We start from the raw sequence: 24,777 nt of genomic DNA on the forward strand, positions 1-24,777 counted from the left end.
GACCTGTGAAGCTCTGTGAACCTTGTGAAATAAATCATCTGTCCAGGTGATTTGTAGTCATCAAGGATTGATCCGTATTCTCTAATTTCTTGACTGTTTTGACTTCTACTACACAGAGAGATTGGCTCAATTTTAGAGTTATTCTGTGGATGTCAGATCCCAAGTCCTCCTATCTTATTTCTTTCTGAGATGACTTTGAATTAAAAAAGAATAATATCCTCTCCTCAAGAAGCTGGCTTTGGCTCCAATGATCTTCGAAGTCTATCAACCCATCTTCAGTCTTCTGTTTCTGGAGAAGGTTGTTGAAAAGGGGCTCAGCCTGAAGCTGATCAGAACCTTGAAGGAAATAGATTGTCTAGACGAGTGATGGCTAACCTTTTTGCTGTCGCCTGCCAAAAGCGGGGGGAGTAAGGGGGGTCACACATGTGCATGCCCACAACCATAATTCAATGCCCCCCCATGGCCCACCCCCATGGCCCACCCCCATGCACATGGGTGTGCAACTCCCCTGTGCTCTCCCCACTTTTGGCATGCGATGGCAAAAAGGTTACCAGTGGGGCCAGCAGGCCCGTTTTTTTGCCCTCCCCGGGCTCCAGAGGCTTTCTTGGAGCCTGGGGAGGGGGAAAACAGCATCTCCCCCCCCAGAAGCCCTCCAGAGGCTGGAAATGGCCCATTTCCCAACTTCCGGTGGGCCCAGAAGGCCCGAAAATCAGCTGGCCAGCGTGCACATGCGTGCTGGAGCTGAGCTAGGGCAACTCTTGGGTGATATGGCTCTGTGTGCCACCTGTGGCACGCATGCCATAGGTTCGCCGTCATGGGTCTAGACCCATTTCAATCAGCTTTCAGGACTGGATTTAGTAGTGAGACAGCTTTGGTTGTGATAATTTATGACCTATGATGGAGCCAGGATAGTGATGGCATATTTGTGCTTCTTGATCTCTTAATGGCTTTAGATATCATTAACCAAACTATCCTTCTGAGTTGACTCTATGAGTTGAGGATTGGGGGAACCATTCTACAGAGGTTGGTCACACCATGTTGTGGTCTGGTCACACCATGTTGCATCTGGTATGACCACAGCATGTTGTATCAGGGAGCTAAGAAGTTAGTCTACTTTATGGTGCCTTCAGCATCTCCCTAACCTTAAGAGATCCATGTTCTCCTTCTCTCCATTCATTAACAAAGCCCACAAGGCAGTCATTCAGACGTCATAAAAATAGGTGCCCAGTTAGATGTCCAACCACTACTGTGGTTCAAAAACTAAGTAGCAGAGTTGGATCAAGTTAATAGTGAATGGAAGAGTATCAGGAAATACCAGAGCTGTAGTAGACTGAAGCAGGTGACTGTAAAAATATATTGGAAAAAGAGAATGGTGAAGTACTTCCATATTGTTGCCCAAGAAGACTTCATGGATGCATTCATGAAATCACTAGAAGTTAAGTCTGATTTAAAAGAGGTTTTACTGTCAGACTTCTGATGGATGCCCTAATTAAATCATGAGCCTCGAGCCAAGCTTCAAAAGAAATCCAGTTATTTATTAGGAGCTTCATGTCGGCATGTTCCCAAGTGAAGCCAGCTCTGGCCCCACATAATTTACGGCCCCAATCATGACCCTGTTTCCCCCCTCCCCACAGGGTGTATCATCAATCACATTCGCCAACGGAGCAGTTTCACGGGTTGTAGAGATCTCTCCCTTTCAGCCGCTGTAAGTAACCCTGGGATGCAGCCTTGAGAGAGATAAGTCTGGAATGTGCATCTGTCTTTGGCTGTTGTGCCATTCCATCAGTTTTCCATCTCCCCTTTCCTATGACAACTCGAGAACAGGCTAGGGATGCGTTGCAAATTGGCATTTACCCTCACCCAGAGGTGGGTTTCAGCAGGTTCTGACCAGTTCTGGAGAATCAGTAGCAGAAATTTTGAGTAGTTCGGAGAACCAGTAGTAAAAATTCTGACTGGCCCCACCCCCATCTATTCTCTGCCTCCCGAGTCCCAGCTGATTGGGAGGAAATGGGGATTTTACAGTATCCTTCCCCTGGAGTGGGGTGGGAATGGAGATTTTACAGTATCCTTCCCCTGCCACGCCCACCAAGCCATGCCATGCCACACCCACCAAGCCACACCCACAGAACCGGTAGTAAGAAAATTTGAAACCCACCACTGCCCTCACCTAAATATGGCTACCCAAGCTAAGGTTGTACGTGTTCTGTGAGAGGTCCATTTGTGGAAGAAAAACAATTAAGCATTACTCAGTACCTCATTTTATTTCAGTGAAAGTTTGTGGGGAAAGGTTATTGCTCAGTAAGAGCATCCTTATATTCGGAAGGTCCCAGGTCCAGATTGGGCTGAGAAAGGCTGTTGTCCTGGCAACTGGGAAAGTCATGGAAGTTTGCCTTTACATGGGACAACTGCAGTGAGATGCTCAAAGATGGAAAGGTTTGACACACTAACCGGAATGGAGGAATGGTTGGTGGAGGTGATGGAACTTGCAGAGATGGCTAAATTGACTTCCTTGATTAGAGGAAAAACAATCGTGGCTTAGTGCAAACCCTTTGTAGACTTTTTTTTTTTTGCATGAAACAGTAAAAAGGTATTTATGATTTGTGGTTTTGATGATTAGGGGTAAAAAAAGTTAATAGAAAAATGTGGGTCTTTTTGGTAATATAATAAGAGATAATTTTATAATTATACTTGATTTTCTGCAAAGAAAATTGGCAGCTTCTATTTCTTCTCCTCTCCTCTCCTCTCCTCTCCTCTCCTCTCCTCTCCTTTCCTCTCCACTCCTTTCCTCTCCTCTCCTCTCCACTCCTCTCCACTCCTCTCCATTACTCTCCTCTCCACTCCTCTCCTCTCCTCTCCTCTGTTCTTTTTATTCTGAAATTAGTCTCTGTTAGCTTTTAATGTTCCCTTCTTTATATAAAGAAGGTTGCTGTCTCAAAATCTTCAGACAAATGCAGCTCAACCATTCCCAATTGTGTGCCCTCAGAACATCACACCAAAGCAACTATCACCTCCTTCGCAGCAACTGGACACAGTATCTAGAGTTTTTTTTAAAAAAAAATCTGTTGTGACCATCAACAGCAAATGCAGGGGGGAATACAAGGCTTGGAAAATTGACATACATAACATTTGAGAAAGGTGAACCAGGTGGCAAACTATAAAAGATTTGTTAAATTAAGTCATAATAGCTCAGGATCTTCACTTGGCACAATGTCTGAATCCATCAAGTTGTGGTTATAAACCATCCTTTATAGTGGCATGGCCACTGTGGCTAATTATAAAAGCAGTGATGAAAGCTTCGTTTAATGTCTTGCACAAACTTAGGCGTTATCGTTTACAAATCATGGGTTTTGACTCAAAAGGCTGTTTGACTTGAGTCAGTTTGGACACATTCATTCATGTGCCATGTGTAATGTGTTTAGCCATATTTCTCTTCGGTATGGAGCAATTCCTGGAACCGGGAAGACAATGAGGAAGTCAATGTAATTTAAAATCATTTGCAAGTAGATTCATTGCTATATGTTGTTTCAATCTCCTCCATTAGAATAATGTAGATAGGAGAAAGAATATGGAAATAGCACGTGCAGGTCAAAGGAATGCATTACGTCAGCAAGGAGAAAAGAGAGAAAGACAGAGAGGGAGACAGAGGGAGAAAAACCAACCTACCTAACTCAGGCAATTTATTTATTTATTTGGAAAATTTATATGCCTCATTGATGTTGATTCAAGGCGCCTTCATTACAGCAATAAAACCCCAAACCTAATAAGCCCCCTCACCCAATGCAATATTTGGGCATGAGAGCAGTGCCATCACTCTCAGCTAGCGATTTGATTGAATGCCCGTTTCCCCTAATATCCAACTTGAAATGATTCCTCAAATTGATTTTGCAAACTGATGTGAGCTGTCAAACGAAACAGGGTTTTGAATTGTGAGCCAAAGTATACCTGATGCTACGTTAGATTAGAGGGACGCGGTGGCTCAGTGGCTAAGACGTTGAGCTTGTCGATCAAAAGGTCGGCAGTTCAGCGGTTCGAATCCCTAGTGCCGCGTAACGGGGTGAGCTCCCGTTACTTGTCCCAGCTTCTGTCAACCTAGCAGTTCGAAAGCACGTAAAAAAATGCAAGTAGAAAAAATAGGGACCACCTTTGGTGGGAAGGTAACAGCGTTCCGTGTGCCTTTGGCGTTTAGTCATGCCGGCCAGATGACCATGGAGACGTCTTTTGACAGCGTTGGCTCTTCGGCTTTGGAAGGGAGATGAGCACCGCCCCCTAGAGTCGGGAATGGCTAGCACATATGTGGGAGGGGAACCTTTACCTTTACCTTATGCTAGATTGGTCCAGGGAAGTCCAAGAAAATCTATCATGAGCAAGTAGCTCTTTGACAGTCCAGGTGGAAAGAAAATCTTCCAGTTCTCCTATTGTGATCAGGAATCAGTGACCTCAAATGTTGCTCAATTGCAACTCCAAGTAGCTTCAGCCAGGAGGACTAATGGCTGAAGTTCAGCAATATCTGGAGGTCCATATATTCCCAGGATCTATGGTAGAACCTGAATTATTAATCTTCTGATCACCTACCACATATCTTGCAACTCTCTTTAATATGCCCGGGTGTTTATATTGCAATAAGGCATAATTTGCTTTGACCATGCCACCTGCTGAGCCTTAAGCCATGTTTTCCCATCCATCGTGGCTTGACTCAGACAAGTCACTCTGTTAAAAATCAAACAAGGCATAACTCACCATAATATATGGATTCGAATCATGCATGATTCAATGCTTCCTTTAGTTCAACACTGCCAAGTGCAATTAATAATGGAGTCGCAAGTCTCGAGTAAGGCACTTTCTTGACTGTGCTACCCAATTCCCTTCTCTGGAATTTGAATTGAGGAATTTTTTTTATGAATACAAAGTACCGTGCAAGCTTTGGTATCAACTTATGGATATTCTGTTTATGTGGATGTAAATGAGGGTGGAGGGATTTCTTCCTAAGGCAGAATGCAACCAGGATGATTTTATAGGCTTAATGCTTCTTCTTGTAATCCCCAACTCTCCCAACTCTTAATGTTTCCTTCTATTTCTGTAAACAGGATGGATCACCAATTCTAGAGGGGATTACTGTGCTCCTAATTACTACTTTTGTGTGGTTGTTTATGCCTGGCTGATTTAATTGGCCAAATGAGCATTTATCATATCTCTTTCATTCATTTATGCTGCTCCAGACCATCCTCTGGAGTCCATTTAAGCTCATGCTGACTGCTTCAGTGACTCCATCCAGCCACCTCGTTCTCTGCCATCCCTTTCTTCTTTTGCCCTCAAATCGTTCCCAGCATTAGGCTCTTCTCCAGTGAGTCCTTCCTTCTCATTAAGTGGCCAAAGTATTTGAGTTTCATCTTCAGGATCTGGCCTTCTAAAGAGCAGTCAGGGTTGATCTCCTCTAGGACTGACCAATTTGATCGCCTTGCAGTCCAAGGGACTCATGGAGTCTTCTCCAGCACCAGAGTTCAAAGGCCTCGATTCTTTGGCGTTCAGCCTTCCTTATGGTCCAACTTTCACACCTAGATATATACAAGGATGAAATGTTGTTAGAGAGGCCAGCAGCTTTGATAGCTTTTAAACACATCTAGAAGGTCAGGGTTTGTTTTCAATTCAAGTCCAATAAATAAATAAGTAATTCTGGAAGGACCTCCGATCGAAGAAAGCTGCCAAAAGTTATTGCATTACGTTCTTGATTTAATTATCTTTCCAGTGATATATAACTTTATGGTACTACTCCAAAAAAAAGTGGTGTTATTAGCTAGTTTTAGAAAATACATTTTTCCCAAAAGGTTTCCACAATTTTGGCCACTATTGTACACCAAACTAAAAAAGAGTATAGTACACTACAGTACAATATTTGTAGTTCATTGACTTGTAGAAATCAGGCCTCACATTAGACCAGTGGTGGGTTGCTCCCGGTTCGGATCGGTTCTATAGAACCGGCAGTAAAACCGGAGGGAGGTTCCGTCCACCCACCCTGACGTCATCAAAACGCTTTTGCGCATGCCCCCGTTGCAAACTGGTAGTAAAGGTAAGTAGAACCCACCCCTGCATTAGACCTTAGCGTATCTTATTTCTTGGCCCAAAGTATGTTATGTAACACAACTGCTATGCCTTGTTAACTTGGATTTCCCCACCCTCCTTACACTGATCTATGACCGTAATAAAGATTTTATTTGATTTACTTTATTGTCAATCAATTCCTAAGATAAATCAGCCGTTAAGAGTACAGGAGCTTCTTTCTAGTAACCCAGTTACCGGAACTATAAGTGTCATGTAATCTGAAAATTATCTCATTGATATAGAAATTGAAACTGAGTAAGAAAACAAAAACAAGAAAAACCCAAGGTATATTTTCTCTTAATAAATTTTTGAATAAATTTAGAGACATTCTGATGATCCAATGGTAGACAAACTTCTTCAACCTGCTGTGCAGGTTGAGGCAGCCACAGGGCCTCCTTCCTTATTCAGTAGAAGAATCTGTTGAATAACAATTTAGAATTAATTGTAAGTAACAACAATAATTGCTCTGAGCAGTAGTGGGGTGAGGCACTTCAGGAGGTGTTAGCACAGGCAGGGAATTTACCAGTTGTAAAACAGCTAGAATAGTCTTAGAAACGGAACCTTCTGTCCAGGGGTGAAATTCAGCAGGTTCTGACAGGTTCTGGAGAACCGGCAGCGGAAATTTTGAGTAGTTCGGAAAATTGGCAAATACCACCTCTGGCTGGCCCCAGAGTGGGGTGGGAATGAAGATTTTGCAATATCTTTCCCCCAGGAGTGGAGAGGGAATGGGGATTTTGCAGTATCCTTCCCTTGGAGTGGGGAGGGAATGGAGATTTTGCAGTATCCTTCCCCTGCCATGCCCACCAAGGCACACCATGCCCTCCAAGCCACACCCACAGAACCAGTAGTAGAAAAAAAAAGAATTTCATCACTGCTCTAAATGTTGACCTTCTTCTTGGTATTTCATAATTCCTTTAATTTCTTGGCTGCAGTCCCCATCTGCGGTGATCTTGGAGCCCACTAGTGACTTTCCTAGCATGGTCTCATCATGACTTTTATTTTGGCACAGAGAGGGTTGGCTGGATTGGGCGAGAAGAAAGTCATTCAACCTGGAATCCAGGTTGAAAAACCTGGATTCCAAAGACTGGGATGCCGCACCTGGAGATAAGAATCTTAATTAGAAGGAAAAAATTGAATCTTTATTAATTGGGCTTGGAGGACTTTCTTACACCCACTTAAAAGGAGAAGCCGATATATGTATATAAGGGATGCGGTGGCTCAGTGGCTAAGATGCTGAGCTTGTCGAAAGTTCAGCGGTTCGAATCCTAGCGCCGCGTAATGGGGTAAGCTCCTGTTACTTGTCCCAGCTTCTGCCAACCTAGCAGTTCGAAAGCACATAAAAAATGCAAGTAGAAAAATAGGGATCACCTTTGGTGGGAAGGTAACAGCATCTTCGGACAGAGCGTTGGCTCTTCGGCTTTGAAACGGAGATGAGCACCGCCCCCTAGAGTCGGGAACAACTGCACATATGTGCAAGGGGAACCTTTAACTTATATATGTATATATGTCTCTGTGTGCAATCTACACATGTTCTCATTGAGATGCCTACTTTTTCCGCACAGCACACTCCAACTGACATTTCAATCTTGGGTTTATCACCGGTATTTCCGGCCTTACGTTGTGGAATAACAGGATAAGCATTGAGGGATAGCCAAGAAAATCATTGAATTCTCAACGTTCAAAAGCTGCAATGACTTGAGGATCTACCAAGAGTTGTTAATTCTACTTGTAATATTGAGAGGTGAGATAAGCTTTAAAGAAGTGAAAAGAAGGACTAGGGAAAGACATGATAGCAATATTCCAATATTTGAGGGGCTGCCACAAAGAAGAAGGGGTGGGGTCAGGGGTGGGTTCTAAATTTTTTTACTACCATTTCTGTGGGCGTGGCTTATTTTATGAGCGTGGCTTGATGGTCATGTGACAATTCTTTAGGATTTAACAGAGGTACTGGTCTACCAGGCTTTTAACTGCTTGCAGAGTTGTACCGATCTACCCATTTGTTTTTGTAGGCACCAGTCTACCCATTTGTTTTTCAAGCGTCCTGGTCTACCCATTTGTTTTTGGAGGCACCCGTCTACCATCACACTGCCTTTTAACATTGATCAGCTGTAGGGCAGTGTGAAGCGGGGCTTCAAAGGGCCACCCTACAGAGTTTAAACAGTTTTTTTTCCTTCTAGCCATCAGCTGGGACTCGGGAGGCAGCAATAGATTGGGGGCGGGGCCAAATAAAAGGTAAGAATAATGCGGGGGCGGGGCGGGAGAGCCCAGTTCCCAAACAAAGAGAACCGGTTCGGTGATGTCATATCATCACCACTACCGGCTCGGTGGAACCGGGCCGAACCGGGAGGAACCCATCACTGGATGGGGTCAACCTATTCTCAAAAGCACCTGAAGGCAAGATAAGAGACAATGGACAGAAACTAATCAAGGAGACATCCAACTTAGAACTAAGGAGAAATTATCTGACAGTGAGAACAATAAATCAGTGGAATGCTTGCTTCCAGAAGTTATGGGTGCTCCATCATTGGAGGCTTTTAAGAAGAGACTGGATACCCACTTATCTGAAATGTTAGAGGGCAGTGATGGTGAGCCTTTTTGAAACCGAGTGCCCAAACCAGAACGCGCATGCATGTGTTTGCCGGAGCACCGGAAACCTGAAGACCAGCTAACCAGTGCGTATGCGTGTGCCAGCCACCTGGTCCTTGGGTTTCCGGTTTGCGCATGCGCCCCAGCCAGCTGATCTTTGCATGTGTTGCAGCAGCAGAAACCACACGAGCAGCTGGCGATGGTGCACGTGTCCACAGAGAGGCTCTGTGTGCCACCTCTGGCAAGCGTGCCATGGGTTCGCCATCACGGGTATAGGGTCTCCTGTTTAAGCAGGGGGTTGGAGTAGAAGACCTCCAATGTCCCTTCAAACTCTGTTACTCTATTCTGTAGGAACTGGATCAGAGGTGGGTTTTAGCAGGTTCTGACCAGTTCTGGAGAACCAGTAGTGGAAATTTTGAGTAGTTCGGAGAACCGGTAGTAAAAATTCTGACTGGCCCCGTCCCCATCTATTCTCTCCCTCCAGGTCCCAGCTGATCGGGAGGAAATGGGGATTTTGCAGTAACCTTCCCCTGGATTTTTATTTTTTTTTAAATTTGATTTATATGCCGCCCTTCTCCGGAGACTCAGGGCGGTTTACAATGCGTTAAGCAATAGCCTTCATGCTTTTGTATATTTTATACAAAGTCAGCTTATTGCCCCCACAAACTGGGTCCTCATTTCACCTACCTTAGAAAGGATGGAAGGCTGAGTCAACCTTGAGCCTTGGAGAGATTCGAACCAGCAGAAATTGCAGGCAGCTGTGTTAATAACAGGGTGCACTAAACCACTGTACTATCAAGGCTCTTTGAGGATTGAGGAGGGATTGGAGATTTTACAGTATCCTTTCCCCAGAGTGGGGTGGGAATGGAGATTTTACAGTATCCTTCCCAAGCCATGCCCACCAAGCCATGCCTACCAAGTCATGCCATGCCCACCAAGCCACACCCACAGAACCGATAGTAAAAAAAATTTGAAACCCACCACTGAACTGGATGATGAAATGTTCAAGTGTGAGTAGATAGACATGGCACCTTTGGAAGTAAGAAAATAACCATCTCTTGATATTAACAAGCAGCTGGGTCTACATTTAATTTGAGCTGCGAAACAGATATTGCATGCTGAAATTCAAGGTCACAGGTGCGCAGCTAAAGTAAGTAACCTGTGTTCTCCAATCCCAACTGCTGAAATTTAGTCTGAAATCATGTTCAGAGAAGAAAGATTGATCCCTCCAGGAGGAAACTACACTCAACGCCCTGTAATTTCCAAATTTTTCAAACTTCGCTTACCAAAGAAAAGGCAGAAAATTAGGGCTGGTTTTCCAGTAGGTTTACTGCGGTTTTGAATATTTCGGGGTAGGGTTTTGTATTTTGGTGGAAAGTTGCTGAGTAGGCGTGTTTCCTTCTGCAGTTCAGGTATTTTGGGATATTCTCGGGTTTCTGTGCATTTTGCAACATCGTTTTTCACACTGGGCGTGGATCTCCAACCTGCTGGTGCTTTTTTAATCTATGGAAATTTGCAATTAGCGTTGAACGATAGGATGTTCAGAGGTGGAGGTGGGTGGGACATTACTGAGGTGTCTAGAAATTCTGGGAACTGAAGACTTGCATGGGGTTTGTGTCAGAATAGAGCTGGTAGGACTTTGGAGGTCTTCTAATTCAGCGCCCTGGATCTTAATGTCAAACTGGCGGCCAGCGGGCCAGATGACTCACATACAGGCCACGCCCACCCCAGCTCCGCGAATGGGAAAAACGTCACAAAACATCACATGACGGCAACATGACGCAGCAAGTTTGACACCTGTGCTCTACACCATTTCAGACTGTGGCTGTCCAGTCTCTTATTGTTTTATTATTGTTTTATTGGTTCGATTTATATGTCGCCCTTCTCCGGAGACTCAGGGCGGCTAACAATGCGTTAAGCAATAGCCTTCATACTTTTGTATATACCTGCTTAGTAGGGCTTTTGCCTCCCCCCCCAAAGCGGTGTTCTTTTTTATACAAAGTCAGCTTATTGCCCCCACATTTTACCTACCTTGGAAGGATGGAAGGCTGAGTCAACCTTGACCCTGGTGAGATTTGAACTTGCAGTAATTGAGGCAGCTGGCAGCTAAGTGCTACTTAACAGCACTTTAGTCTGCTGAGCCACCAAGGCTCCTTGGTGGCGAAGTTTCTTAAAAACTTCCAGTGATGAAGCACTTATAACTTCTGAAGGCAAAGCGGTACCACTAGTTAATTGTCCTCACTGTTAGGAAGTTTCTCCTTAATTCCAGGTTGCTTCTCTCCTTGATTAGTTTCCATCCGTTATTTCTTTGTCTTGCCTTCTGGTGCTTTGGAGAATAAGCTGCTCTCCTTTGTGGCAGCCCCTCAAATACTGGAATATTGCTTTCATGTCACCCCTAGTCCTCCTTTTTTTCTAGACTAGCCATACCCAGTTCCTGCAACCGTTTTTCATATGTTTTAGTCTCCGGGCCTTTAATCCTCTTAGTTGCTCCTCTCTGCACTGTCTGTCATAATGTTCACGAAATTCAATATTTTGCTGCGTGTTGAACCCAAGCACCTGCTTCAAAAGCTCTCATTGGCCCTTCCCTCCAAGTAGTGGTGAAATCCAAATTTTTTTACTACTGGTTCTGTGGGCGTGGCTTGGTGGGCATGGTGTGGTGTGGCTTGGTGGGCGTGGCAGGGAAAGGATATTGCAAAATCCCCATTCCCTCCCCACTCCAGGGGAAGGATACTGCAAAATCCCCATTCCCTCCTCATTCCAGGGGAAGGATACTGCAAAATCCCCATTCCCTCCTCATTCCAGGGGAAGGATACTGCAAAATCTCCATTCCCTCCCGATTCCTGGGGGAAGAATATTGCAACATCTCCATTCCCACCCCACTCCAGGGAAGGATACTGCAAAATCTCCATTCCCACCCCACTCCAGGGGAAGGATACTGCAAAATCTCCATTCCCTCCCCACTCCAGGGGAAAAGATATTGCAAAATCTCCATTCCCACCCGACTCCAAGGGAAGGATACTGCAAAATCCCCATTCCTTCCCCACTCCTGGGGGAAGAATATTGCAAAATCTCCATTCCGACCCCACACTGGGGCCAGACAGGGGTGGTATTTGCCGGTTCTCCGAACTACTCAAAATTTCTACTACCGGTTCTCCAGAACCTGTCAGAACCTGCTGGATTTCACCCCTGCCTCCCAGCCTATCCCCAGATTCTCTTGAGCTCAGGACTTGATGGCCACAAGAAAAAATTCATGTAGGATTTTTTGTAATCCCCGATACAGATTGCTTTGCTGCAGGGGGTTGTTTTCCACCCTCCCAATTTAGCCTTCATTTGTTGGGATTTCCGGATAATTTCCTGTCCAAGCATCCATCAAATGCTACCTTAGCATGGATAAAATCTAACCCTTTCTCTGGAAAAAAATAAAAATAAAACTTTTCTTGCTATGCTGGTTTGTGGATGTTAGTAGTTGTTAGACCTACTTATTTGCAGCTCCAAGTGGGAGTTGATGAAGATTAGCAGGTGAATTGCCTGCAGTCAGCAAAGTCCCCGCAGTGATTGGAGCGGGGTTAAAACTTTCTGCTCCTGATTCAGCAGCTTGAGAGAGAGAAAAATGTCCCATGTTGACATTTCCCAGCGCAAAAACAGGAATAGAAGCCAAGAGAAGAAATGAGTAGGCAGATCCAGTTTTAATGAGATCTTTGATAGGGTTTGAAGTATTTCACTATCAGAGATACGGGCTGTTAGTGAATCAAAACTTAACAGTAGTGGCCAAAATTGTGGAAACCTTTTGGGAAAAGTGTGTTTTCTAAAACTAGCTAATAACACCACTTTTTTTTTTTTTTGGAGTAGTACCATAAAATTATATATCAGTGGAAAGATCATTTAATCGAGAACGTAATGCAACAACTTTTATGAAGGATCTGCTATTAGAATAGCCGTTACAGTAAAAAGAAGAAAAGTGAAACACGTAGAAAAAAATGACATATACAAAAATTATCACCATAGAAAAAACAAGATATACAAAAACGATCGCCATGTCAGTTAATACTTAGTTGGGTAACCTTTAGCATGAATGATGGCCTTACAACGTCTTCCCATGGAGTGAACCAAGTCTTTGAGTTCTGCAGCTGTTCTAATGTGAAACCAAGATTGAACGATTGCTTCTATTAACTGGGTTTTATTGCTGGGTCGCTTCTGACTAACAAGTTTCTTTAGTCGGCTCCATAGATTTTCAATTGGGTGAAGGTCTGGGCTATTCCCAGGTCATTCCAGCAGTGGAATAGGATTATTTTGAAACTCAAAAAAAAAAAAAAGTGGTGTTATTAGCCATCAAACCTTAAAAATGCATTTTTCCCAAAAGGTTTCCACAATTTTGGCCACTAATGTAGATGATTTCATGCCAATTCGGGGAAGACAACCCTGAATTTGAGAGTGGAGGGTTTAGGTCAGTGGTGGGATTCAAAAATTTTTTACTACCGGTTCTGTGGGTGTGGCTTGGTGGGCGTGGCTTGGTGGGCGTGGCAGGGGAAGGATACTGTAAAATCTCCATTCCCTCCCCACTCCAGGGGAAAGTTACTGCAAAGTCCCCATTTCCTCCCAATCAGCTGGGACTCGGGAGGCAGAGAATAGATGGGGGCGGGGCCAGTCAGAGGTGATATTTACCGGTTCTTCGAACTACTCAAAATTTCCGCTACCGGTTCTCCAGAACTGGTCAGAACCTGCTGAAACCCACCTCTGGTTTAGATATCCTAATGCAGGGGTCCCCAACTTGCCCGGTCCATGGACCAGCACTGGGCCACATCATGCCAGAAACTGGGCCAAGCAAACAAGCGAAGCCCCAATGATGGGATGCAGGCAGTACATGAAACTATGCCCCCTCCGGTCCATGGAAAAACCTCTCTCCACAGAACCAGTTCCTGGTGCCTCAAAAATTGGGGGCTGCTGTCCTAATATATGTTAAACTACAGGTTAATATGAGTCCTATCTCATTCCATTTCTGGAGTCATTGATAGCAATTTTTTTTTATGGAGTGGCTTCCACTCTTCTGCTTGAGCATTGGTTTGGACTCAAAGACCTCCAAGGTCCCTTCCAATTCCATTGTTCTTCTGTTGTATGTTTGTGCCAGCCTGCTTCCTTATCACAACGGCATCTTCTTGGCTTGTCGTGACATCCTAGTTAGCCAAAAAAACGGCGTTCACAAACACGTCAGCAGGAAAAAGAAATTCCTTTTCAGCTTGCAAGCACAGCACACCTCCTGGATTCTGAGCTATTTCTTTTTACCGTTCGGCATGGTTTCTGTCCCCACCCAGTTCTCTGAAATGTGTGGGTTCCCACAACAGTGGAGTACGAAATGCCAAAAAATGAAGCTTGTCTGGGCACACCCTTCAAAAAGTTCTCCAGGAAGAGTGGTGTTTGGAAGTGTTGTGGCCCGCCAGTAGCCAGCGGAGACGGTGACAGACTCAAGACAGTGAGGAGTTTGGGGAGGAACATGGGCCAGTCCTGGAGTCTGGGGAAGGCTCTGATGGGTGCTCTGCATCAGAGGCAGAGAGGGGTCCAGGGCCGTCTGACAGTTGTAAGCTGCCTTTAGAGTCGGACATCATTGGGGCAGAAGAACAGCTGGAGCCTGTTCCCAGTGTGCGCATGCAGAGAGCTGCCAGGAGAAGGGAACAGCTAAGGAGCAAGGGTCAACTCAGGAGTAAAGCCATAGGTGGACGGTGAATGGCCCTTCCCATAGGGAATAAAGAGGAGCGAAAGGGGAGGGGAGTTTGCAGGAGACAATTAGTTCAATTCCTGAGGGTGAAGATCTGTTCCTGACTTCTTGCCAAGTAATTGCTGCTATAGCCTGGCATTTGGAAGATATCGACCTGGCAGCTCTCCAAGCCTGATAAAGATCTGTAGTTGCGAAATCTCTTGAAAGACTGTTGGCCGGGGCTTTGCAGGAGAGGAATTCCCTTTAAACTAAATAAAAGGGGTTTTCTCGGGACGAGGAGTCAGCTTCGTGCTTTTGGGAAGCCTAGGCCAGAACAGGAAGGCCCCTAAGAGTAACTCTGTGCTGGGCCCAAAGCTGCTTGTCTTCCATGGGGCTTCCAGCTGTTTCTTAAGCCAACTTCAGAAAGTCCACTCTGGGTTGCAGGGAGAGGGCAGGAGATCTGGGTGAGGCTCTGTCTGGATTACAGCCACAGTGAGATTTGATTGGTTGTTCCTCTGCTCCTTGCACTTCCCATCCGTGGTCCAGGGAGGTCCAGTCTACCAACAACTGCCTTTTTCTCTTAGGGATGGTTGTCTGCTCATTGGTCTCCAACCCCATGCCTTCTCTTCCAGAAGTTTGCACACAGGGATGACTTTACTTCCCTCCCCTTTTCCATATTATCTCATTTGAACATCCCATTACATTCCCATTAAAGAACGGATCCATTCTTTATTTCTCTGCTGGGATCATCATTCAGTAGGTCCGATGCTTACAATAATCAAAGCAAGATGAGAACAGGTTGTCCTACCTTCCTCTGTAGGTCCATGGAAGATTTGTAGCCATACAAAAGAGAGAGAGAGAGAGAGAGAGAGAGAGAGAGAGAGAGAGAGAGAGAGAGAGAGAGAGAGAATTGACCGTTCAGTGTAAGAGAAATTAAGTAGACATGTTGCTTTCCAGCATGGTCATTCTCATTCCTTTTTCCTGTTGTCAGGCCAACAATAGCCTCCATGTCTACTATTTTATTCTTCCAAAACACTGAACAGGATTGTCCAGTTCCAGATTCCTTCCTTCCTTCCTTCCTAGGTTCATTCCTTCCTTCCTAGGTTCCTTCCTTCCTTCCTTCCTTCCTTCCTTCCTTCCTTCCTTCCTTCCTTCCTTCCTTCCTAGGTTCCTTCTTTCCTTTATTTCTTTCTTCCTTCCTTCCTAGGTTCGTTCCTTCCTTCCTTCCTTCCTTCCTTCCTTCCTTCCTTCCTTCCTTCTTTCCTTCCCCTTCTTCCACCCCTCCCCTCCCCTCCCTTCCCTTCCCTACCCTTCCCTCCCAATAATTTGGAATACTTAGGTATGCAGGAATACACAGAGGAGAAAATAAAAATCCTAAGTGGGTGAATATTAATAAATGACACATGTTTAGTTAGGTAAACATGAAAAGGGCATTTAGAATCATAAGAAGTGGAACATAGCAATGGATTCACACCGCATTAAGTTGTGGCTTCTTTGAACAACAACCACAGTTGGTTGGATTTGTAAGCCATAAATGGTGGGTTATCACTCACAACACCTGAGTTGGCTCTCCAATTCCATCAAACATAATCTTATCGTGCTGCGGTTTAGCATGACATGTGAATCCAACCAGAATGTCACACATTCTTACATGAGAACATTTTTGTCGCTGTTAATCAGAGGTGTTCTCTGCTCCACAATGTGATGCATCCGTGAGCAACCTTCCCTGTATCCAACTGTACATCTAGATTCAGAACACTCTCAGTGGGACACCGAAGAGTCATGTTTTTTCCTCCACGGCTCTCAGCTGTCTCCACCCGCTTCTCATTTGAACTTGGAAAAAGCTCATCCCAAACATTCAGGCTGCACTTGAATTTCTGGCTTGGCAGATTTATACAAAGCTGGGCATGTCGGCAGTTTGCTTCAGCTATGGCTTTGGGCAACAACAAGCAATTCTTGCCAATGCTCAGCTTTTCCGAGTATGAATCACGCTGCAAATCTCAACCCAGCTCTTTAGTGACAGTTTCTTCCTTCCATATCGAATGCACGGGTACAGTAAAGATGGTACCTCGCTCAATAGTAGTAACTGTGAGAGGGATCTTGGAGTCCTAGTGGACAATCGCTTCAATATGAGACAGCCGTATGTTGCAGCAGCCAAAAAAGCCAACACAGCCTAGACTGAATTAACAGAGAAATAGAATGAAGATCACTGGAAGTGTGAATACCACTTTATAATGCCTTGGTAAGGCCACACTTGGAATACTGCATCCAGTTTTGGTTGCCACGATGTGAAAAAGATGTGGAGACTCTAGAAAGAGTGCAGAGAAGAGCAAGAAAGAGGATTAGGGGACAAGAGGCTAAAACATATGAAGAACGATTGCAGGAACTGGGTATGTCTAGTTGAATGAAAAGAAGGACTAGGGGTGACATGATAGTAGTCTTCCGATATCTCAGGGGCTGCCCCAAAGAAGAGGGAGTCAAGCTATTCTCCAAAGCACCTGAGGGCAGGACAAGAAGCAATGGGTGGAAACTAATCAAGGAGAGATGCAGCCTAGAAGAAATTTCCTGACAGTTAGAACAATTAACCAGTGGAACAACTTGCCTCCAGAAGTTGTGAATGTTCCAACACTGGAAGTTTTTAAGAAGATGTTGGATAACCAGTTGTCTGAAGTGGTGTAGGGTTTCCTGCCTGAATAGGGGGTTGGACTAGAAGACCTACAAGGTCCCTTCCAAGCTATTCTATTCTATTCTATTCTATTCTATTCTATTCTATTCTATTCTATTCTATTCTATTCTATTCTATTCTATTCTATTCTATTCTATTCTATTCTATTCTATTCTATTCCATTCCATTCCATTCCATTCCATTCCATTCCATTCCATTCCATTCCATTCTATTCATATTTTGCTAGTAGCAATAGTAATAGCATTTAGATTTACTGTATATACCACCCCATAGTGTTTTACTGCACTCTCTGAGCAGTTTACAAGATCAGCCTCTTGCCCCCAACAATCTGAATCCTCATTTTACTGACCTCAGAAGGATGGAAGGCTGAGTCATCCTTGAGCCGGTCAGGATCGAACTCCAGACTGTGGGCAGCATTAGCCTGCAATACCGCATTGTCATTATTGTGCCACCAGGGCTCCTAGTCAGTGAGAGTTGGAGGCTAAGCCTGCAAGATTAGCACTCACAGCACTGAAGAATGACCTATGGGCCATGCGGGATCTTGGACCACTTTTCTTTGGGAGTCTATAGCTCCTGAAACCACACTTACTGGAATTCAGGAGCACCCCACCACTACAGACCGGTCTGTGATGGCAAATATGCAAGAATGCATGCAAACAAGAAATGCAACATTTCAGCAGATTGATTCTGGGTGGGGATGGAGGATAGAGAAGACAACAAGGTCTGTTATGGACTCAGCACACTTCAAAAAAACCCCAAGAGAATCAAAAGTCGAAATCCACAAGCCACCCAGAAAACACCAATCCCTCTTGCAAATCTTAGCTCCTTCATAAAAGAGCATTGTGTAATTGCTCTGCTCCAGGGCTAATCTTGGTATCCCCCTTTCTCATATTTGCCCACCAAATGTTTGGCTTCCATTAACAAAATGTTGCCCATCTTGGCTGCGAATGGCAGGCTAAAGATTGCAAAGAGCTGTGTTCAAATCTCAGCACAACTTAGCTCTGAACTTCATTGGTGACTTCTGCATGTTCTCTCAGTCTAAGTAAAATGAACCCAGAATAGAATAGAATAGAATAGAATAGAATAGAATAGAATAGAATAGAATAGAATAGGAATAGGAATAGGAATAGGAATAGGAATAGGAATAGGGAAGAGAAGAGAAGAGAAGAGAAGAGAAGAGAAGAGAAGAGAAGAGAAGAGAAGAGAGAATGGGAATATTGAATAGAATAGAATAGAATAGAATAGAATAGAATAGAATAGAATAGAATAGAATAGAACAGAGAAGAGAAGAGAAGAGAAGAGAAGAGAAGAGAAGAGAAGAGAAGAGAGAATGGGAATAGAGAATAGAATAGAATAGAGAAGAGAAGAGAAGAGAGAATGGGAATAGAGAATAGAATAGAATAGAATAGAATAGAATAGAATAGAATAGAATAGAATAGAATAGAATAGAATAGAATAGAATAGAATTCTTTATTGGCCAAGTGTGATTGGACACACAAGGAATTTGTCTTCGGTGCATAAGCTCTTAGTATACATAAAAGTGATAAATCATGATCACAATCATCATAAAAAGACATCATAAATCATAAGATGCAACAGTGATAGTTATAGGATACTAAATAAGCAATCAACATAAATTGTACTAGGAAACTAAATAAAACAACATAAATTGTAAAGATACAAGCCACAAAAGTAGAAAAAGAAATAGTTAATAGGAAAGATGAGAGGAATAATAGTAATACAGTCTTAGTAAATAGTTTGGCAGTATTGTGGGAATTATTTGGTTAGCAGAGTGATTGCAAGGGGGAAAAACTGTCCTTGTATCTAGTTGTTCTGGTGTGCAGGGCCCTATAGCATCATTTTGAGGGTAGAGACCATCTTGACTTTCCCCCCTAATCTACAGAGATCCTAGTTTCCATAACAGGTATGTGTTGTGAGTATGGCTTTCTTGGAACATCAAGGGAAGGCTGAAGAGCATCTGTTTGCCTTCTGCTGCGTTTTACAGGAATAATCTGGTTTTCATTTCTTCTGTCCTAGTTCCATTTTTGTGTCAAACCCTGGAAACTGCACGGTGAGGGAGCCAGTGTGAATCATGTTGTCTCTTGGCACCATGAAAGGTAAAGGAACATTATGGGATGCTTAATCCCAAATTTGTATAATGTGCTTCCTTTAAACCTGAAGTACTGAGATGCCTTGGAGTTATGCTACGGGGTTAATTATAAATGACAACACAAGTTGATTACTTGTTTAAAAATCCAGAAATCAGACAAAACAAATAGAGATGAGTCAGGAGCAGTCTGGTAACCCTTTTTAAGATTAACACGTTTTATTAAAAGTCATAAACTCTTATGAGCTACAGCTGATGGCATCAGATACGTTGAACAATTAAGGATTTAAATTATGTTGGATTTAAATGGTTGCGCAGCTACAAATTACACCTGAGACAAATTAAGGGCCCTTTCTCAGTTAAGAATTGTAATGTATTCAAATTGTGTTTATTTGTTGAGACCTTCTGAGATTGTTGATGAATGTGAGTCCAGCACTTACCCCAGTGACGTTCCCTCTTTTTCCAAAAACAACCTTGAGATCTTTAAAGCCACTTCTCCTCCTGAATAATCAGCTCAAAACCAGAATGAGAAGGTCCTCAAGACAAGTTTGTAGTCCAAGCTCTCTAAGTTCATCTGATACTTGTTAGACTCTCTGTTCTTGGGGGCTTCCAACTTCTTCTTGATCCATTTTTTAAAGATGGCGTCATCCTACCCAGCGAGGAAGACCGGAAACGGATTATTACCCAAATGAAAGTAAGGACAACTCTGAAAGGGGACAAAAGTTGGATCCATCACAGGTCTGATTCTGAGGAGAAGCAGAACCACCGTCCTTTGTGAGTATGAAGCAACTCTATCCTAAAATTTGCTCCAGTTTCCTCAACGATTCCTTCCCTTGGGAGAAAAATTGGCTTCTTTTTACCTTTTTACCTCAGAAGACACTTCCACACTGTCTTCCTGTCCTTCTTAGAGGAGAGCTCAAAGAACATCACTCAATCAGCATCCACCTCTCACACACTGGTCATGTGGGAATAGTACTTGCCTCAATAGTCCACACAGGTCCAAACTGAGAAGCGAGGGGGTGATAATATAGGGATTAAACCTCTTTAAGAGGGGTGTCTTAAAATGAAGGAGGCAGAATGAGGCAAGCTTCTGCAGCCGTAAACCGTGCATGGGAGGACATTCCACCTTTTTGTGTGCAATTTGTTTGCTATCTGCAATCTGCAGAGGAGATGATGAAATATCAAGAGGCAGGGCAGTCATGTATCATCACACAGCCTACCTACGAAAAACTTGGTGGTGCAAAATTAAATTCTTCCTTTGAAAGCTTAATTTTCAAGGCCTTTTCTATCAAGTTGAATGCAGCTAAGCTTTTCTTCAGATCAAGCTCTACCCTGTAGCTCATACTTTTGTGGGTTTCTTGACAACAGGATGCTGGAAAAAAACCTTTCTCACAGATGTCTCCCACAATGGTTTTTTAGCTTTCCGGTCTGGTGTACAATTCTGGGCTCCTCTGAAAGGCCTTTTCAGCCTAGCACTAGTTGAGCTGTCCACGCACCTGTTGCTTAATTGGATATCCATCTATTCAGTTGAGGTCCATATCTATGTAAACATATTATCTTGGGTCCTAGAGAACATTCTTAAGAGATCAACCAGCAGGTATTGCAACTTTTGCAAACCTTATCATATTCCTCTTCTTTCTCTTCCTCCTCCTCCTCCTCCTCCTCCTCCTCCTCCTCCTCCTCCTCCTCCTCCTCCTCCTCCTCCACCACCACCACCACCACCACCACCACCATCTGCCATCAAACTCCAACAGAACACTCCAAGTGATCTCTGCAAGGGTTATCCAGGCATGGAGTGTCCATCCCTCCTATAGAATTATATCTAAAATTTCCCATATCATGTGTAGAGAACACCTCCATCACTATGAGTCCACTTGTGCATAGTTCTATTATTACCCTAATATTAAATGCTGCATCCTTGCCTTAAGGCAGTGATTCTCTTCCAACCTTCTCCAGATGTTCTGGATTACTCCACCATTATCTCCTTCCAAACAGGCCAGAAAAAAAAAAATCCTTCAACAAGGATGGGGAGTTTGTCTCAAAGAGAGAATGCTTCAATGCAGATGGCATTGAACTAGCATTCCGTTTGCCTGGTCTGTCTTTCCCACTCTAACTTTGTTAATAGATTTATAGCCCACATTTATCTGTTCAACTCAGGTTAGGGTCCATAATGTGCCTGCTCCTATTTTCCCTCCAGCAACGACCCTATGAGGTGGGTAGGTTGAGAAAGAGAAGGACTGGCCCCAACTAATCTGCCAGTCTTCATGCCTAAGGCGGAACTAGAACTCCCAGACTCCTGGTTTCAAGCCAGATGCCTTCACCACTAGACCAAACTGTGAATACTTTCATGTACAAGTCATCTCTTTCAGAACTCAATGTTAATTTGAGGTGTTTTGTCCTGCCTTGTCCTGCCTAGAACACTAATGTCCTTATTTTGACAATCTCTGTCTTCTTTCAGGGTATCTTGTACAGCACCATCTTCCCACAGAGAACAAGAGTCTCCTTCAGCACATAAAAATCTTTCCCCAAAGTGAGTGTGATGCTTTTTTGTTATATTTTAATTGTGGTATTATACCCATTTTTTTTTAAAAAAAGAAGTAAAGGTAAATGTAAAGGTTCCCCTCGCACGTATGTGCTAGTCGTTCCCGACTCTAGGGGGCGGTGCTCATCTCCGTTTCAAAGCCAAAGAGCCAGCGCTGTCTGAAGACGTCTCCGTGGTCATGTGGCCGGCATGACTCAATGCCAAAGGCGCACGGAACGCTGTTACCTCCTCACCAAAGGTGGTCCCTATTTTTCTACTTGCATTTTTTACGTGCTTTTGAACTGCTAGGTTGGCAGAAGCTGGGACAAGTCACGGGAGCTCACCCCATTACGCGGCACTAGGGATTCGAACTGCTGAACTGCTGACCTTTCGATCAACAAGCTCAGCGTTGTAGCCACTGAGCCATCGCATCCCCTAAAAATGAAGACACTTCCACAAAGATTAATCCCTTGAATTTTGAGCTCAGAAGAAAATGCTGATAGCACCAATAACACTTGTATAACCGGGGAAGGTTGGATTAGCTTCAGTTGTTGAGAAAGTCACATCTGATTGTCTCTTTCTTCCATCTAGTTCTTCTACTGCCACATCATCTTCTGGGTATCTCATCAGGTGAGTCAAAAGAAATTGCAGTGCTCAGTTGCATCAACAGAAGGAGAGTCTCAAGTTTACGTGAAGTGATAGTACCACTTTATACTGTTTATATTGTTGAGTCCATACTTGAAATACTGCATCCAGTTCTGGTCACCAGGATACAAAAAAGATGTTAGATCCTAGAAAGAGTGTAGAGAAGAACAGCAAGGTTGATAAAGAAGTCTGGAAGGTAAATCATAGAGGGAGCAATTGAGAGAACTAGATGTGTCTAGTCCAACAAAGAGAAGGACTAAGGGTGATTGTCTATGAAGATTCTCAGTCATCCAGGTCATGGTTGTCTCAAAGGTGGGTTTTTTTTTTCAAGAAACACCTGGACTTTCTGGTTTTTTCTTTGAAGACTTCAGAGCTGAAGAAGCTTCTTGGATGAGAAGGGGAACATCTTCAAAGAAAAGCCAGAAAGTCAAGTTGCCTTCTGAAAAAGCACCTTTGGGATGACTAGGGGTGATATGGTAAGGTACTTGAGGAGCTGATACAGAAAAGAGGGGGTCAACCTAATCTCCAAAGCATCAGAGGGCAGGACCAGAAGCAATGGGTGGAAGATCATTAAAGAGAGATCCAACCTACATCTAAGGAGAAATTTCCTGAGAATGAGAACAATTATTCAGTGGAATGGTTTAGAACATAAAACATAGACTATTAGAATGGACCTTGGAAGTCTTCTACTCCAACCCCATGCTCGAGCACAAAACCCTATACCATTTCAGACAAATGGCTGTCTAGCCTCTTCTTAAAAGCCTCTAGTGATGGGGGCACCTCCAACTTCTGAAGGCGATGTTAACTCCAGAAGTTGTGGGTGCTCCATCACTGGAGATTTTCAAGAAGAGACTCGACAGCCATTTGTTCAGAATAGTCTAGGGCAGGGGTCTCCAACCTTGGCAACTTTAAGACTTGTGGACTTCAACTTCTAGAATTGACTGAGGAATTCCACAAGTCTTAAAGTTGCCAAGGTTGGAGACCTCTGGTCTAGGGTCTCCTGCTTGAGCAAGGAGTTGGACTAGAGGTTCTCCAAAGTCGCTTCCAACCCTATTCTATGTTCTAAATTGAAATAGAAAAGAGGGAATAGTTCATTTCTTTCAGTATTTGGAATTCCTGCTGTGAGTGCTGATGCTTCTGGGGCCTCAATAACACAGAACAGAGGGCAGGGTCGATACAGAAGAAGTCAGCTGAATGGTTTTAGAATCCCAGCAGAATATCAAAACTACCCACCCAAACCTAAGTAGGATGAGGGAATGCAATGGAGTGTTCTGTAAGAGGGCACTGACCAGCACTATTCCAGGTTGCAAAGCTTTGCTCTAGCTTCCAGTTTATTCACCTGATGAAATTTGACCCAGGAATTTTCTGGATTTCTCTCTTTCTTCTAGGGGAGTTTTCACCAAGACCATTGATAAGTCATCTCCGTCCAAGACAACATCCAATGGGACTCAGAAAAGGTTGGTCTAAGAGTCAAACTTCAACTTTGTTAACTTGGTACTAAGAGGGACTGAGATATTCTACTTACCATAGAATATCTCAGAATATCTCTTACATAGGCCTTGAAGCAGGACAAAATCCCCTCTAAGATGTTGCCTTGTAAGATTGTATTGTGTTTTGTGTATTTTTGGATAATGGACTTCTCGTATTTGGTTCCTTATTTTACTGCTCTGGCTTTTTATTATGTAGAACATCTAGAGCAGGTTAGAATGGCGCATTCTAAAAATCCTCATGAATAAACAAACAGGATGCATTTAATTTGTTTCCTTTATTAATGAACATTAAAATCCGTTTCATTGTGATGCCACGGTCGAAAATCTTGTTTTGTTATTTATGTATTTCATTAGATTTGGGAAGCTGCCTGCTTTTCCAAATGACTCTGGGGCAGTGTACATACTTAAAAGGGAAAAAAGAGTGTGTATGTGAGAGAGTGATTAAAAAGGATTGAAAAAGAAAAGATATACTGTATATACCCAGACAAAATTTCTCACGATATCCCAAAAGAAAACTGCCCTTTGTAGAAGCAAAGCCGCATTTTCAGAGACTTTTGAAATCCTTATAGGTTGGGTGCCATGTGAATTTTGGAATCTTTTCCAACAGGAAAGTACCGTAACTTTTAAGCTAGGTGCAGGGGTGGGCTTCAAAAATTTTAGCAAGGGGTTCTCTGCCCAGTTTCTGGGTGGGCATGGCCATGGTGGGCATGGCCTAGTCGGCCTCCTGTGCCATGGTGAGGGTGAGCATTTTGCCCTCCCCAGGCTCTAGAGGCTTTCCTCAAGCCTCCAGGAGGGTGAAAACGCCCGCCCCAGATTCCGGAGGCCCTCTGGAGGCCGGAAACAGACCTTCCCGAACTTCTGGTAGGTCTGTTTTCCCCCCTTCTCCCCGAGCTTCCACTCACGCCCTGCACTGATCTGCATCCAAAATGGGCTGTGTGGGGACTCCTGGGAGGGGCG

General features: G+C 43.8%; 1 protein-coding gene across 6 annotated transcripts in view; it reads left to right on the forward strand.

Annotated features, from left to right (window-relative positions):
• Positions 1-24,777, forward strand: part of ZNF185 (zinc finger protein 185 with LIM domain) — a 66,049-nt gene that overhangs the window by 3,737 nt on the left and 37,535 nt on the right. For 4 of the 6 annotated variants that reach the window (XM_060692100.2, XM_087877416.1, XM_087877418.1 and 1 more), the window contains exons 2-6: positions 19,095-19,174; positions 19,803-19,938; positions 21,623-21,694; positions 22,277-22,315; positions 23,719-23,787. In XM_060692100.2, coding sequence (XP_060548083.2) covers positions 19,150-19,174; positions 19,803-19,938; positions 21,623-21,694; positions 22,277-22,315; positions 23,719-23,787 — 341 coding nt within the window. In that variant the 5' untranslated portion in view covers positions 19,095-19,149. Of the gene's footprint in view, positions 1-7,658; positions 7,838-19,094; positions 19,175-19,802; positions 19,939-21,622; positions 21,695-22,276; positions 22,316-23,718; positions 23,788-24,777 lie in introns of all 6 variants that reach the window. The other 2 variants (XM_087877417.1, XM_087877419.1) reach the window with 1 other exon arrangement.

Source organism: Pantherophis guttatus, chromosome 12, assembly GCF_059756535.1.
Source record: "Pantherophis guttatus breed Tessera chromosome 12, ASM5975653v1, whole genome shotgun sequence".
Lineage (NCBI taxonomy): Eukaryota > Metazoa > Chordata > Lepidosauria > Squamata > Colubridae > Pantherophis > Pantherophis guttatus.